Source organism: Uranotaenia lowii, chromosome 1 (assembly GCF_029784155.1).
Source record: "Uranotaenia lowii strain MFRU-FL chromosome 1, ASM2978415v1, whole genome shotgun sequence".
NCBI classification, from domain to species: domain Eukaryota; kingdom Metazoa; phylum Arthropoda; class Insecta; order Diptera; family Culicidae; genus Uranotaenia; species Uranotaenia lowii.
In genome coordinates, this window is record NC_073691.1 from 114,755,453 (window position 1) to 114,771,429 (window position 15,977).

Consider the following 15,977-nt stretch of genomic DNA (forward strand, 5'->3'; position numbering starts at 1 on the left):
TCACAAATTACTTTGCACAAATTTACACAGAAACCGCACATATTTAAAGAACATCAACATTTTTAAAAGAACTACATGTTTTTCTCAGACACGAATGCCATATCAATGGTAAAATGTCTTTAATAAAAATAATAATATTAATAATATATGTTTTGACACTGCCCAAGCAACCAAAAGTCTCATATCTACTTAAACTCGTTCCTCCAAAGTTCGAATTTCGCTGAATAAAGGTTTCAAAGGGAATTGGTACCAAATTTTCTCGAATGTGAGCATGAAAGTTACCAAAGGTTCCTCAAATAGCCTTCTATGGACTTGAAGTTCCAAAAAGTTCCTCAAATAGCCTTTTTGTGACACGTCAATCGCACCCACACAGTATAAAAGTTACCAATTTAGTTCTCAAATAGCCTTTTGTGAACTTCAAGTTCCAAGAAGTTCCTCAAATAGCCTTCAGTGAACTTCAAGTTCCAAGAAGTTTCTCAATTACCCTATTTTGTGACATGTCAATCGCATCCAGACAGTATAAAAGTTACAAATTAGGTCTCAAATAGCCTTCTGTGAACTTCAAGTTCCAAGAAGTTCCTCAAATAGCCTTTTCTGTGACATGTCAATCGCATCATTCTGAATAAAAGTTACAAATTGGATCTCAAAAAGCATTCTATGGACTCGAAGTTCCAGAAAGTTCCTCAAATAGCCTTTTTTGAGACATGTCCGCCATTTCATAAATATGAAATGTGAACGAACATCACAAAAGGGCATATAATAAATAAATCATTTTTGGAGCTTGGAAATTGTTGAAATGTATAATTTATTTGAAACTTCAACTCAGAACAACTTAAAGCTAACTCGCAAATGATTGTTTTTGAAAAGAGTAAATACTTTGACTTCATAAAATTTCGTCCAATTGTATTTACTTACCACGAATTTATCACACATTGAAAGTCATTTGAAGCAATTCATTGATTAAATATGAAGATAAAATCAAGAATTTGTATTATTTTATGCTTAACAGTTATACACATGGAATTTCATTTTTTTTAAACCGATATTATTTTAACGGATGATTGATTTATACGCCGTTTCGTAATGTTTCTTAGTAATAATCAACATGCGTCTTTGCTGGTTGCCCTTGCGGGTATACTAGAACGCTTATAACCACTTCGAATTTTAGCTACCGGTAAGGCAACATCTAGGCGTGGCGTCGTGGCAGTGTGTTCGGCTATCATCTCGGAGCATGGAGTTCAAATCTGGTACCAGGACTAATTTTTTCCATTAGGTTGTTTGATTGCTCGAGTAAGCAAATTAAATAATTGTGTAGCAGAACTGGCGTGCGTGCTGGCATGTATTGAACAAAATTAAAAAGAAAGCAATTAAGTATGATCAATTGAGGGAGGGGATGAGAGGAATAAAGATGGATGCTGAGAAACCGGCAGCACCACATGGGCTGGTGATGACCAAAATAAGAGAGGAGAGAATTATTTTTTGTTTTTGCTGATTAAACGTTTAGTTGTGGGCTGAATAGAAGGCGGTTCAAATCTGTAATGGAACTTCAAAGTTTCAATAAGAACTTAAATTTTGGGCTGAATAAAAGGAACTTCAGCACATTGATTATGCTTATTAAGCTGTGTTCGACCTTTTTAACGAGACTTTTGGTTGCTTGGGTGAATAGTAAAAGATTGGAGAAGAGGCAGTATCACACATGCGTTTCGTCATCATTTGTATTCTTATTCATGTGGGAACCCTGGCAGCAATGTATGCAGCACCCTTATTTTCCGAAAAAATGTGAAAATAAGTTTTTACATAACAAAAAATTACGACAAATGGTGTTTTCATGCGTAATGATCTTTAAGTCATTGTAATTTTATCAATAACTTTACATTTTCATACGTTTTCATATGGTTCTTCATCAAAAACAAAGTTTGTTGCAAGTTACCCCATTTTCTGAGGAGGATGAAAATCGTATGTTTTAGAAAATTAAAAATTACTGAAGAGACCAATAATTTTTCTGACTACGACAATTTGATGTCCCATCAAACTTAAAACTTTTCATGCAAAAGAGGTCCATGAGTTTTGAACCAAGACGAAGCTTTTAGACCCCAGGGTTCGAGAAATTCAAAAATGACCCCAAATCGACTCAGTCTAATCTGACAATAGACTGAGTCGATTTGGGGTCCTTTTTGGGTTTCTCAAACCCTGGGGCTATGAAGCTTCGTGTTGGTTCAAAATTCGACCATGATTTTCTGCAGAGTTTTGTGCCAATTTATAAATTCTTTAAAGGAAATTTTCCGTTGAACAACTGTTCAAATTAAAAAGGCAAAAAGTAGGTACCTACTCAAAATTACAGAAATTGAGAACGCTTCAACAAAACCAAATAACAGATTAAATATGAACAAATAAAATATGAATGATTTCAGATTATAAACAAATAAATAAACTCAAATAAGACAATATTCGCATACACTAATAAAACAAAAAAGGTGTTATTAAAAAAACTAAAAGTGACAAAGCTGTCAATAACAATGATTATTTTTAAATGACAAGTGAAAAAAGGGGAACAAAAACCGTTCGTTTTAAGAAACTCAACATGTTAGTGCGTGATGTCAGAGACCTCCTGTTATTCCATTTCTGGGTCGATATGCAGTTTAGCCATCAAATCAATCGATCAATGCACGGCAAGGTGAAAGAAAATTTCGGCCGAAAAAGCGTTTTCTCTTTGAAGCTGTTTTCCTGTAGAAAGTGTTTTATTAAAGCTCTGTAGTTTCTAATTTTTTGGCGAGTATGTTGCCGTTCGTGAGTTTGTCGAGCTGAGAATACAAATTGTACTGCTTGACAATGTCGAATCTGTCATTGTTGTAGTTCTTGGTGAAATATTCATCAGTGTTGATTACATTCTCATCAATCGATTCCGGCCCGGATATATTTTTGGTAAGCTCTTCGTCGTTTTTGTACCAGTCGTTCTTGCATGATTTCATCCAAATCGGATTGCTGCCCTCGATGCTGTGTTTATTGGTGTTGGGGACGGAATTCAACACTCCCCGCGCCACCAGATCCGAATGTGCCGCAGCTGCAATGAGAGAAAACAAGTACACACAATAACAGCGACGTCAAATAGTGGAATTAATGGTGGCCTTCTCTATCATATCCTAGAAGTAATGGACTTTCGTCCTATCTTACCGTAATTGGCAACACGAGCCGCCCTCAGTTGTCGCCTATAGCTGGACCGTTGGGAAGCGCACAGTCCCAGTACAACAATTAGTAACGCCCCTACGAACAGATTGGAAACCATCAACCATGTCAGCACGGGGCCGCCCGCCAGTTCTGCGGCGAAGAATGACGTCTCGGATGCTTGAGTGTCCAGCACATTGAATTCCTGCTCAACGAAACGGAGACGAACAAAAAAATAGATCAACGAGTTTTCATCAACATTTCAACGGGACACAGATTCAATTTGCTGACTCTGTTGTTTCAAATGCAAATTAAAATGCTGAGAACATGAACAGTATCTCATCTTTAAGAAGCCATGAATAAGATCAATACTTAGATGCCAATTGTCCTAAAGTCGACCTTAAAACAACTTTAGTGTGACTTGAATTTCGATGAAAGAAATTGATTCTTTTGACAACAATGTTTGTAACGGAATTATCTCATTTATTTTTTGTAACTAACATAACTTAGCCTAGTTCCAATTATTCCCGTGAGACCAAGTCCAATGCGTCAGAATGATTCTTCGTTCCTCCCATTCAAAATATTTTTTGCCTTTCAAATAAAAGTTTCAAAATAAAAATAGAAGTTTTCCTGATTTAATTTGATTGGAATGCAATATCAAAACTTCGCAACACGCATTAAAATAGGCCTGATTATTCTTTGATCACTGACCTATTTCTACAGAAATGATATTCTTATATTTTGCGATGCGTATCACACTTAAAGCCCAGTCCACACTAGGCAACATGAACTGCGATTTTTGTTATGAGACGAACTTTGTTGTCTGTTGTTGTTGTTGGAAACCTGAGACGGTCTCAGTGTCTCCCGAATAAAATGGGAGACGCTAAGACCGTCTCGAGACGAACTGTCTCCTAGTGTGGACTAGGCTTAAGCATTTTGTAGGAGTGCTTAGAATATGTTTCGTCTTCACAAATCACGAAAACCCACGAGGTTAAATGAAATATTGATTCCTCAAGAATGCACTTCATCTCATCTCAGTTTTTCTTGATTTGATTTGGAATACATATTTTATTGCATTCTGCAAGAATGTAATAAAAATATGTTTCATTTGCCGAACTCATGATATTAATCCATCAAACGCTATGGACACATTCCACGCGCTTGTACCGCTCAAAAGTGATTTTTAATCCGTTCGAGTATCAAAAAATCTCAAAATTGTCTATAATTTTGATGATTCAAATCACACAAAACCAACGGAAAAAAGAGAAAAAAAAATTTTACACATGTTTTAGATGATTTTGAAAATCAGTTTTTTTGTTGAAAAAAGTGGTGTTTTTGACAACTTTTACAAAATCATTAATTTTGATACATGGATGATTTTTTTTGGAAATATTTTTAGTATGTTCAGAAGCCAAAATACACGGCTTTATTTTGTAGAAAAAAGAATTTGTTTATATCCAATGAAGTTGGTTTGAAAAGCGAACAAAAACAGTCACCAATGAGTGAATTCACGTCACAAAAAAAATGGAAGTTTTTAATTTTACGAGAAACTTTTTTTGGAATAAAAAAAGAGATTTTCTTTGAAAATGATAAGACGATTCTAAAACTCTAAAATTTATAGAAATCGGTTAAAATCTAGCTGAGTTACAACAGCGCGAAGGAGTGAATTCACGTCACAAAATATGTTTTTTGTTAAATTTTATAGGAAAAGTGTGCTCTGAAAGCTGTTTTGACCCTCCAGATGGTCGGATTTTTACAAATCGAGCATAATTTAGTTGATTTTTTTAACAAGTTCATTATTTTGAAATAAAAATACAAAAAGATTGAAAAAAAAATAAAAAAAAATTTTTTTGGTGAATCTTTAATTGAAGACAGTAATAATTTTAACATATGATCCCTCAATATGTTGCTATTTAAGTGTTAATCAAAATAAGGAAAAAGTTAGGTGCAGATACTGAAAATTTTGAAGGTGTATATAAAATTTGAAGGGTCCAAAGAATGGTTCAGTAAAACCACAGGTATAACTTTATATTCGTGACGTGAATTCTGTCAACTACCCTGTTCTGTTTGAACTGAGTGAATTCACGTCACAACTTCAAATAAGCATAACTTCGTTCGTTGTTGTTTAATCGAAAAGCTACGTACATCAAATTGTGGGTAATTATTTTCTTTACAACTCTTTCGAAAACACCGATATTCTATTTCCACAGAGAGAACAGGAAATCAAAGATGTATGTACTAAAGTCGGAAATGGGTAATTCTAGCGTGAATTCACGTCACAAAAATAATTAATCACAACAAAAACAACTTAAATTTTAAAATGACCAAATTATATTCATTTTGAAGGAAATTCAATTTGCGACCGTTTGCTACATTTTTTTTCATTTTCAAGTAAATTGGTTGACTTCTAGAATGATAACAGTGCAGAAAAGTCCGGAAAAGCGATTTCACGTCACGGTGGAATGTGTCTATGGGCCAAGATATTGATTTTTAAAATATAAGTAGGGTAAATGTACCCGAACTTGGCCCCTAAGGCATGGTTGACTATATTTCCCATGATTGTAGTCTTCCTGTAATATGTACCTTCAAAAGTCCGACAAATATGATTGCTCACTAGCCTGAAATGTAGTAAAAATATGTCCTTGCTTTAAAGCGGTGGATAATTTAATATAAACCTGATCAAACTATTGATTGAAATGCTCCTTATTGTGGCCCCCGTTCCGAATTGTGGCCCTTTATGAGTTCCTTAAATTGGCCGCCTCTAGAAGAAATTTGCCTCACTAATACAACAACAGCCCCACGAATTCGTTGATAATATCCTGGAAAGAAGCACAACAATGTTCTGTGTTGTTTTCAAAAAGTCGAAAGTACGATATGTCAACCAATTTTTAGAATCGATATTTGCGTGCAGAATTATAATCTTACGTAAAAAAGTTTCATTTGTTTGTTTCAGTTTTTGTTGTGTTTAAAATTTCTATTATCAGAATGACAATCAAGAACAAATAGGTTCGAAAATATTGCATTGGTTAACATAAATATGTTTATTAACCGAGCAAACAAATCGTTTGTTCAATTTTTTATAATGATATCATGATAGATCTGTTTCCATTGAAGTTAACATACGATAGTGAATGTTCATATTTTTTTATTCCACTCCCATAAAAGGAGGAGAGACATTATGACCGAGGCAAGAAGCAAGCTAAAGCTAAAACTCAAGTAAGCGAACAATTGTTTGAATCATACCTACATATTTAAAATGTCGCCCTTAGGAATTTTCTAGCAATCGTTTGCGTACACCCGGATAGCAAAACAAGACAAACTATCGCTCACTCCAGCCAGCCTGATAGAAATAGCCTGATCTCAGCCTGATCTCACTCGTTCGTTTGGGTACTATAGCCAATGGAAGCGAATAACAAATTTACAAGCTGGGTGAAATTCAAGCTGCATCCCACTCGCACTCATGCAAAATCATCATCCAAACTCGGCAGCGCTTCCTTCGCATATTCCTTTCCTACGGAAAACAAACGTCGTCACCTCTGCTGATGCACAGTGATCCATAATATAAAACAAACTTGGTCAAAATATTATTTTTGATTTCACATGAAATTGAAAACAATAAAATTTAGCTCTTAATAACATAATTTTTCAACATTGTGATGCAACTACTTTTTTTTAATAAACATAATATTTAGAATGTCATAATTTTAACTTTGTAACCATTCCTTTCAAAGCGACACATAAACCGCAAATGTTCACCTCCAGCACAAATAAAATGAAATCAAAATACGTTGGACCTTATTTCCATTTGTAGATTTCTTTTTCGGGTATGGATAAAGTTACTTCAAAGTTGTGATCCAAGATATCGATTCGGATCCGAATCCTGTTGATTTCGTGCTCAGAAGTTGAGAGGAAAAGTTCTAGAAATTTACCAAAAAAAAAAGGCAGCTAAACTTTTAGTATTATAATTCCAACTAAGATGCCAAATACGCTTGAGAGATAAATAAATTGATTATAGTCCAAAATACATTTATAGTATTTTCAAGTTATTTTAATTCAATCATTCTTTTTACTTTCGACCGGTTTTAAATTTCCAGACCACTGTGCACTAACGGCCGACGATTCGGCTGCCGGCTGCCGGCTACCGTCTGCCTGCTAATTTCGTTCTCACACATACATACAAACCTCAATTGGTGGAATTTCATGCCAAGATTAGGTGAAAAAAATGTTTATATTTTCTTCAATTTTAGATAAAATATGTACGTTGTTTGGAGTAGGTTATAATTTTATATTTTTTGCCACGTTTTGCTGTAACCAACGGTATTTTTTAGTGATTTTTTCATAGGGAAGTGTGTTTTTTAAATCGATCCGAAGGTGGCAGATGCACTAGGAAGGTAGGTTCATTTCAGATTTTTTCCGAAAAATCGTAATTTTACTTCCAGTTCGTCATGTGAAAAAAAATTATTACGCAGTTATATGGATTCAATTGCGGACAAATGCTATGCAGAATGTAGACAAATGCGATTTTCTTTTATGTTTGATTTATTTTATATTTTTAGGCATATGTTTGACATACAAATTACCAAAATGCATTTTGGCATGCCAAGATAAGGAGCATGCCAAGTTAAGGCTCACTTACCCTACCTATGCAATTCTGAATATAATTTGAAAATATTTCATTTACTATAATATTTTTCAAGTTTTTGTTTTTTTGTCAAGCTCCTTTTATTATGTGACACACGGACTCTCGATTTGAAATTTAGACGTTATTCAATATAAATTTATGTCTAAAATCATTTCTGGTTCTTAATGCTTACATCGTTTATGCAGTTACGTTTGATGTGAATTTATTATTTTTTTTTTTGCTGTGCAGTTGAACAAGAGGATCGAATTGATCGAAGTAGTCATCGACTGAAGCAGGGCGTGTTTATTTCAAGCTCTGAATTTTCGTTAATTTCAAAGGGTCTGTTATTCAAAAACTCAGAACCGGGATTTCCAAACAGCTTCCCCATGGCCGAACGTAGATTACAGGTTCTAGCTAGAACGTCGTTTAGCTAGAAACCCCTTTCTAGGTCTTAAAGTACGAGAACAGATAAACCAATATCTAGAGAAAGGTTATGCTCATCGAGCCTCGGTAGAAGAGCTACAGGGAACAGATCCGGAAAAAAACCTGGTACCTTCCACTAGGGGTAGTCCAGAACCCGAAAAAAACCCCAGAAAATTTGTCTAATATGGGATGCTGCTGCGCGAGTTCAGGGCGTGTCCTTCAACGATACTTTGCTCACAGGTCCTGATCTCTTACCCTCTCTACCGGATGTTCTTGCTAGATTATGACAGAGAAACATCGCTATAACAGGTGACACCAAGGAGATATTTCACCAAATCAGGATACGCGATTCCGATAAACAATACCAACGTTTCCTATTTCGTGAAGACCAACAACAACCACCGCAGGTATACGTAGTGGATGTTGCCACGTTTGGGGCAACATGCTCTCCATGCATAGCTCAATATGTGAAGAACCGAAATGCGATGGAACACGCTAGTGAGTTTCCACTTGCTGCGGAAGATATACCTAATGAAAGACCACTACATTAACGACATGGACGACATGGTGGCAGATGAAGCCACCAAATGGAAAACGGAACCTAGTTTTGATCCTCAAAGTCGATGGTTCACTGGGCCCGATTTTTTTAGAAAACCCGAGAGCGATTGGCATCCAAATTTCAACCAACGAGCAGCCCTAAAAAAGAAATCCGAGCGACATTCGTGCACCATGTTCACGTTTTTCAACCAAACATTGATTATTCTCGGTATTCACAGTTTCATCAATTACAGCGAGCATTGGTATATTTTCTTTGAATAATTTCATGTATAGACACTATAATTTCATATAGTCTGGCAAAGAGAATGACGGGAGCCAATCGAACTGTCATTCGCGGGGGCCAATCGAGCAAACTTTCTAAATATTGGAATATCATGGTTGAAGTATTGTAATTCACTAAACTTTTTTGGCTTTTTAGTGACATTAACAAAAGTTTTTTAGCAGAATTTTCACTACGTTTTTCACCTATACATCATAATATATTTTTAAAATGGATTTCGCGTTCAACTGACAAACATAGCAGGTAATTTAAGAATCTATTAAATAGAGAAACTATTTTTTATTTTGCAACTGTAGAGAGCTATGAAGAGCTTGAACATTTTCATATAGAATGCTCGATTGGCTCCGCGCGAATGACAGTTCGATTGGCTCCCGTCATTCTCTTTGCCAGACTATATGAAATTATAGTGTCTATAATTTCATGGTGCAAAGGAAACGACAGAGCTCTCGAAACTAGAGTCCTCGAGGCTGAAGAAATCGAAAATGCTGAAAATTTCCGGTGGCGGCAAGTTCAAATGGAAGCTTATCCCGAAGAATATAACCGCTTACTACATCAAACTGAAGATTCTCTAGCAGAAAAAAAAATACTATAAACAAAAGAAGATTGTTGTATCAGATGACACCATATATGGACAAAAATCGTGTGATGCGTATGAAGAGTCGAATTGAAGCAGCTCCGGTGACAGCCTACGAAAGCAAATATCCAGTGTGTTTACCTAAGGAGCATCGTGTTACCTTATTGTGCATCAATACCATCGTGGTTTCCTACACGGGAATCATGAAACGGTGGTTAAGTAATGAGATACGTCAACGGTTCCAGATCCTTCATTTGCGAACACTAGTAAAACGCGTTGGTAAAGAATGCCAGATGTGTAAAATTAAAACAATCTCATGATAGATCAGATAAAAAATGCTCACGAGGGTTGTGCCATCGTATTTACTAATGCACAAACACGTTGGTACTTCAACCCTCCTGCAACTCCTCATATGGAAGGACCGTGGGAGCGAATGGTAAGGTCGGCAAAGACAGCAATGGATTCTATTGCGGACCATCCACAACATCCCAGCGACGAAGTGCTAGAAACAGGAGTACTAGAGGCAGAATCAGTCGTGAATACCCGACCTCTCACCTATGTGCCTCTAGATGCCGCTGAATCAGAAGCCTTAACGCCAAATCACTTTTTATTAAATATGGCAGCCTTGGAATCCATCAACCTCAAAAACCGTTGATGATCACAGAAAGGGTTTTGCGAGACAGCTGGAACCTAACTCAAAATCTGGTGGACAAATTTTTGTGAGGTGGGTCAAAGAATACTTTCCAATGTTGACCAGGCGCACTAAGTAGTTTTCACCTACCAAGCCAGGTGAAAGCAGGTGATTTAGTGATAGTAATCAATGAGAAGAAAAGAAATTGCTGGGTTTGAGCACGTGTGGTAAGCGTAATCACGGCTCCAGATGGTCAAGTACTACGAGCTGTGGTTCGTTCAGCAAACGGAGAGAGTGCAAAATCCCTGCGAATTTGGCACTCTTGGACGTAGAAGCATCATCGGGTAATTTGCCAAGAAGTAACCAGGTACTCATTACCCACTGATATCGTACGATGTACGTTGAATTGTTAGGTAGTCCATGCTAACGGGCTTTAAGTTGATTGGTTCGGAATTTATTTACTAAGAGGAAGAAATCAAAATGTAAGTTCAAATCAGATATCGATAATGAAACGGAAATAATAAATAGAGAATTTGCAGCTTTGAAGCGTGCTAAACCGTACAGCTATCAGGATTAAATTTTTTGTCGAACCAAGCAACAACACTTCAAATGAGTATTGAACCCAGGTACTCATTTCGGCATCTAGTGTTGGGCTTGATTTTTAGTATTACCTCTTGTATCAGCCAATTCAAAATGTGTGTAGTCACCCAATGCTATACTATGCTAGTTCCATTTTATTATGTGACACACACTTTTACTTATTTTATTTTCCTAATTTCTATCCTGGTGAAACGTAGCAAATTAGTTTCGAAAGCATTTTCTTCATTCGACATTACAGTTTTTTAAAGATAAGTATGCAATAAATATTATCGTTGATTGAAGTTTTAAATAGCAAGCTCATTAGTACCAGGAATGGTGAAAAATGTTTTCAGATTTTCGGATGACCCCTTCTAAAAGGGGTCGTTCGTACAAGACAAATATTGTTTTCGCGTTATTGACGTTATTTTTCGTCGGATTAAGATGAAAATTTGCACATGGAGGATTCGAGAGATGGGAAATTGTTTTCCGGTATTGAATTTTGGGGCACGGGTCGTAAAAAGGGGTTTTTCATATTAACTTTTCACTGTTTATGCAATTATGACGTTATTGTACATCGGATTCAGATAAAAATTGGTACACGATAGTCGAGGCGAAAATTCATACAAGGAGTTTTTGGCACGATCAATTGATTCCTGATTTCAAATTTAGTAGCAGACGACAGACAATGTTATCGTCCATATAATGTGTTCAACATTTTTGCAATTATTTCTTGACAATGCATTCGGAAATGCATCTGGAAAATTCATACAAACTGTCCATGACATAAGTTGAAAGCGAAACGGAGTTCGTACGGGAGCAGCTAGTTGGTATATAAATTTCCATTGTTTATTTTGAGATGTTTTAAATCTTAAAACGAAACTTATGGACTTTTACATTAAAACAAATTATTCTATTAATGTTAACAAATGGAATAAAAATGAGAGCTTCGTCGAATCTATTGTTTTGTATTGACATTCTAGAGCAAATATGGTGAAAATTATTAAATTATTTTGAGATTTTTTAAAACAATAAATCGCTTGTAATGCGGATAATTTTATTCAATGTTTTTTTATGTTTCGATCCAGGTTGTCCAATGATGCAGTTAGTGATAAAGTATTGATAAGTTTTAACTTTGATCGATGTTTACTCTTGGGTTTCAAATCAAGGACGCTGACCCTGAAAGTGGGTGTTCTCACACAACGAAAAAAATCTGTAAAATCACATCACATGTGATGTAAATAAAAAGAAGCATCATATATGACGGAATTTTCAGTGCTAGTTGGAAATTACACGCCAGTGAAATTTTGCAACAAGTAAAATAAAAATGATGTAAAATTTTGCAACGTGTAAAATAAAAATGATGTAAATTATAATCTCACTGAATATTGAAAGGGAAACTTTCCAATTGGAATTAATTTTGTTTTTTTTTTTTTGTTTATATGATTCAACAATGGAATTTTCTCATCTCTTCATAAAAATTAAACCTTTTTATAACTAATTTAATTTATTTTACTTAGCGACAAACATTTTTTAGCAAACATTTTTTTATTAGGATTCACTTCACCCTTTTACTTTCTTCCCCGGATCCTAAGTTGATTTACGTGGAGCCGCTTCCGGAACCGCATCCCTGCTTCACGAAGATCTCCGGGAACCTCACTCGCGGGAAAACTGCTTAAACTTTGGTGCACGACTTGACTTGACACTTTGTTTACATTTGTCTATGGTCCTGTTCTTGATAGTTCATAATTTTACATGACATTATCATGTTCAGTGTTTGTAATATTGATTAAACACAAATTCAATGTCGTCATCACATTCCATGACGTGTAATTTTAAGAAATTTCTTATTCAGTGTTGTTAAGAATTGTGTATGACCAAAAACATTTGTAAAATTACATCACATATGATGTAACGAAAAAGGAGCAACACATATGATGGAATTTTCAGAGCGAGTTGAATATTACACGTCTATGAATTTCAACAGACGTGTAAAATTTGGAAGACATGTAAATATTTAAGACGTGTAATATTTAATTCGCACTGAAAATTCCGTCATTTGTGATGCTTCTTTTTATTTACATCATATGTGATGGAAATTCACATCAAATAATCGCATTCCGTGTCATGTAATATTCATGTCCTTCGAATTCAGTGCTATTATGGATTCAACTTTTTTCAATCTGTAAATTTACATCAACAAATCGCGTTCGACGTCATGTAATATTAAAGGTTTTTCAATTTCAGTGTTGTTAAGGATTCAGATTTTTTTGCTGTGTAACAACTGATTTAACTATGCCTGAACTGCTCAATCCGCCTATAGACACGGTATACTAATGTCGGCATAAAACTATAGCCAATCATTATTTTAACTCACTTTTTGGGCAGAATGTTTCAAAATATGTTAGTGTAACAACCCACACAGCAAAATTTTAGTTGCTGGAAACCAGCAAAATTTTGCTGGTTTTTGTCCCGCTGGTTTTGCAGCAAAATTTCCAGCAATAAAAAATGCTGGGAACGATCAGAGAACTCAATTGTTGGAAAATCAGCAATCGTTAAGTGCTGGAAATCAGCAATTGTTTTCAAAAAGATCCGGAAATATTTGGATGGGTTAATATCAAGTTTCAGTGGTTTTCAAACTATGTATAAATCGAAATATTGTGTGTGATTATTATTCGTAGCTGTAATTTATTGGCATATTTCAACTAAAATGAATCAATCCTCCACCTGACTCTTAATTTATTCGCTCCACCGCTGAAATGTGGAGGAAAACAATGTCAATCGACGTTATTGAAGAATCATTTGGTTAATAGAATTTTACCTTGCAACACCGTCACCGTCATTTTTGAATCGACAAACAGTCTTCAAACACAGCGAAAAAAAAAACTGACAAAACAACAAAAAATCAAAGTTTGACAGATCGATTGCTGGTTTTTCAGCAATCCAAATCAAGTGCTGGCAAAATCAGCAAGAAGCAGAATGTTTGCTGGTTTCCAGCGAAAATTTTAATTGCTGGACGTTTCCAGCAATTTGTTGCTGGAAATCGAGGCCAAAATTTACAGTGCATACTAATAAACGTTGTTTGACAAGCAGTTGGCAAAAGCTACAACTAAGAGAATTTCAAAAACATGGAAAAACTGCAAATGGGTCTATTTTTCGAAAAACTATGTTGAAAATAAACGCGTAAATTTATACTGTAGAATCGAAGAGAACGATATTCCTAAAAGCTGTAACATTTATCACATTAGCGTCTGTGTATAAGCCTGCATTACAAAAATTTATCCTCGATTGTCTAAGTTCTGTCTGTCTATCAGTCTGTCTGTTCCGTATAGACTCGGAAACTACTGGGCCGATTTACTTGAAAGTTGGCAGATGGATGCTTTTGAGGCCAAGTAAGATGCCTATTATGCGTTGAGACCCCTCCCTCTCCTTGGAAGGGGGAGGGGGTCTCTCATATGAAAGGCTAATGTTTGCATAGCTCGAGAACTGATCAAGCAAATTATATAGGTAAAACAAAGTAGGCATAAGAGGGTATTCGGGAACGAGGAATGTTTCTACGAATATTTGGTACCCCTCTTTCCGATGGGGAGATAGAAAGGGGGCCCTCTTACTTTTTTTACCTAACCCGATAACAAATCAAGCAAATGAAACAAAATTTGGCAAGGGAAGGTATTTGAATACGAGAAAGTTTTCTATTATTCTATTCTACTTCTATCTCCTTACAGTTCTAGGGGTGATAGGAAGAAGAGAGGGTGGCTCTTTTACAATTGTTGGCATAAATCGAGAACTAAGTGAGCAAATGGAAATGAAAATAGTTGTATGCTTATTTCAGACTGCTGTTTCCTTCAGTTGGGGATAAAATTAGAGAATAGGGGAGCTCCCATACAATTGTTTTGCATAAACCAAGAACTTATCTAACAATGGGTATTAGAAATAGCGATTAATCTACACCAGTAAAACATACATTTTGGCATTATCAAAGAATCAATTAAGCTTTTCAAAACAGAGCAAAAATCTTGGGATCTTGGGAAACTAATTTAGAGATCAACTTTAAAAATATATGATTAAATCATTTTTCCAGTGTAATTCGATACTCCAACTGCAGCTCTCATTTTAAAGAGGTAGCTTCTTAATTATGTTGAGATTTGATTTCAAATGATCCAATAAAAAAAAATTTCAATAATTTCATAAAATTGAATTTATTTTTGGAAGGTGAAGCAAAGCACACCGGGTCAGAACATGAAATTTAAAATTACCTTAAATAATTCGTCCAACTGTTCGATGTTCAGATCCACCATCTTCAAAACGTCCGACACTTCGAGAATAGAATTATCCTTCCGGTTGACCAGGTGCAGATACAGGTCAGTTTTGGTCTTATCAACCGAACCGTCTCGATTCTCGTGCACGCGGAAATCGTCCACGTTTACGATGCAATTACTCACGTTGCTTAGAACACTGTGTGAGGAGAAAGAATTAGCAAAATTCCAGGCCCAGTCCATTAATCGATCGGTTACTTACTCTCGGAAGATGTTGATTTTCTCCCTGACTTCGGGAGGCTGCAGCCGTAGCACAAATTTAACCCTTTGATCTTCCCGCAGCAGATAGATGAAAACGTGCGCTTCATCTGCCAGTCCAGCGCTGTCATTGGCTAGTACTTTGAAATCAAAATATCCTTTCATACCCTTTTGAGGGTCAAAATTTAGCTGAACCGCTCCAGTTTTGCGGTCGACCAAAAATGGCGCCCGGTGCAGATAATCCAATCCTTCCGTTAGCGTACGCTTGATTTCACCGATTTGGTAATATGACACCTGACTGTTCTCGCCAGCATCTCGGTCTATTGCCTAGAATATAGAAATAATCGATTGAGAACATTAAATCAAATAGAAAAAAAATCTCTGAAAAGCTTGGATAAGATGACTGTGTCCATTTGATTACGACCATGTTCAAATGATATGTATGGATAACACGAAAAGGCCTAGTATGAAAAAATGTTTCGGAAGTTGCTGGCGGCTGGCTGCTGATTAGTATCCGTTTCATATGAGTTTGGTGTGCTAATTTTAAAAGCAAACCTAGGGCTTATTGTCTTGAATGTAGATTGCAAATGACACCAAAAGCAAGCGAAAAAGTTTTATCTTGTTTGAGTTATAGGGTT

At 35.8% G+C, this 15,977-nt stretch overlaps 1 protein-coding gene across 1 annotated transcript in view; it reads right to left on the reverse strand.

The window, feature by feature from the left end:
* Positions 1-2,717: 2,717 nt before the first annotated feature.
* LOC129739071 (cadherin-23) overlaps positions 2,718-15,977 on the reverse strand; it is a 53,149-nt gene continuing 39,889 nt past the window's right edge. Inside the window, exons 11-14 of the mRNA XM_055730446.1 lie at positions 15,344-15,666; positions 15,082-15,280; positions 3,172-3,367; positions 2,718-3,061 (exon numbers count right to left, since the gene is read on the reverse strand). Of these exons, the coding sequence (XP_055586421.1) occupies positions 2,742-3,061; positions 3,172-3,367; positions 15,082-15,280; positions 15,344-15,666 (1,038 nt within the window). The 3' untranslated portion in view covers positions 2,718-2,741. The remainder of the gene's footprint in view (positions 3,062-3,171; positions 3,368-15,081; positions 15,281-15,343; positions 15,667-15,977) is intronic.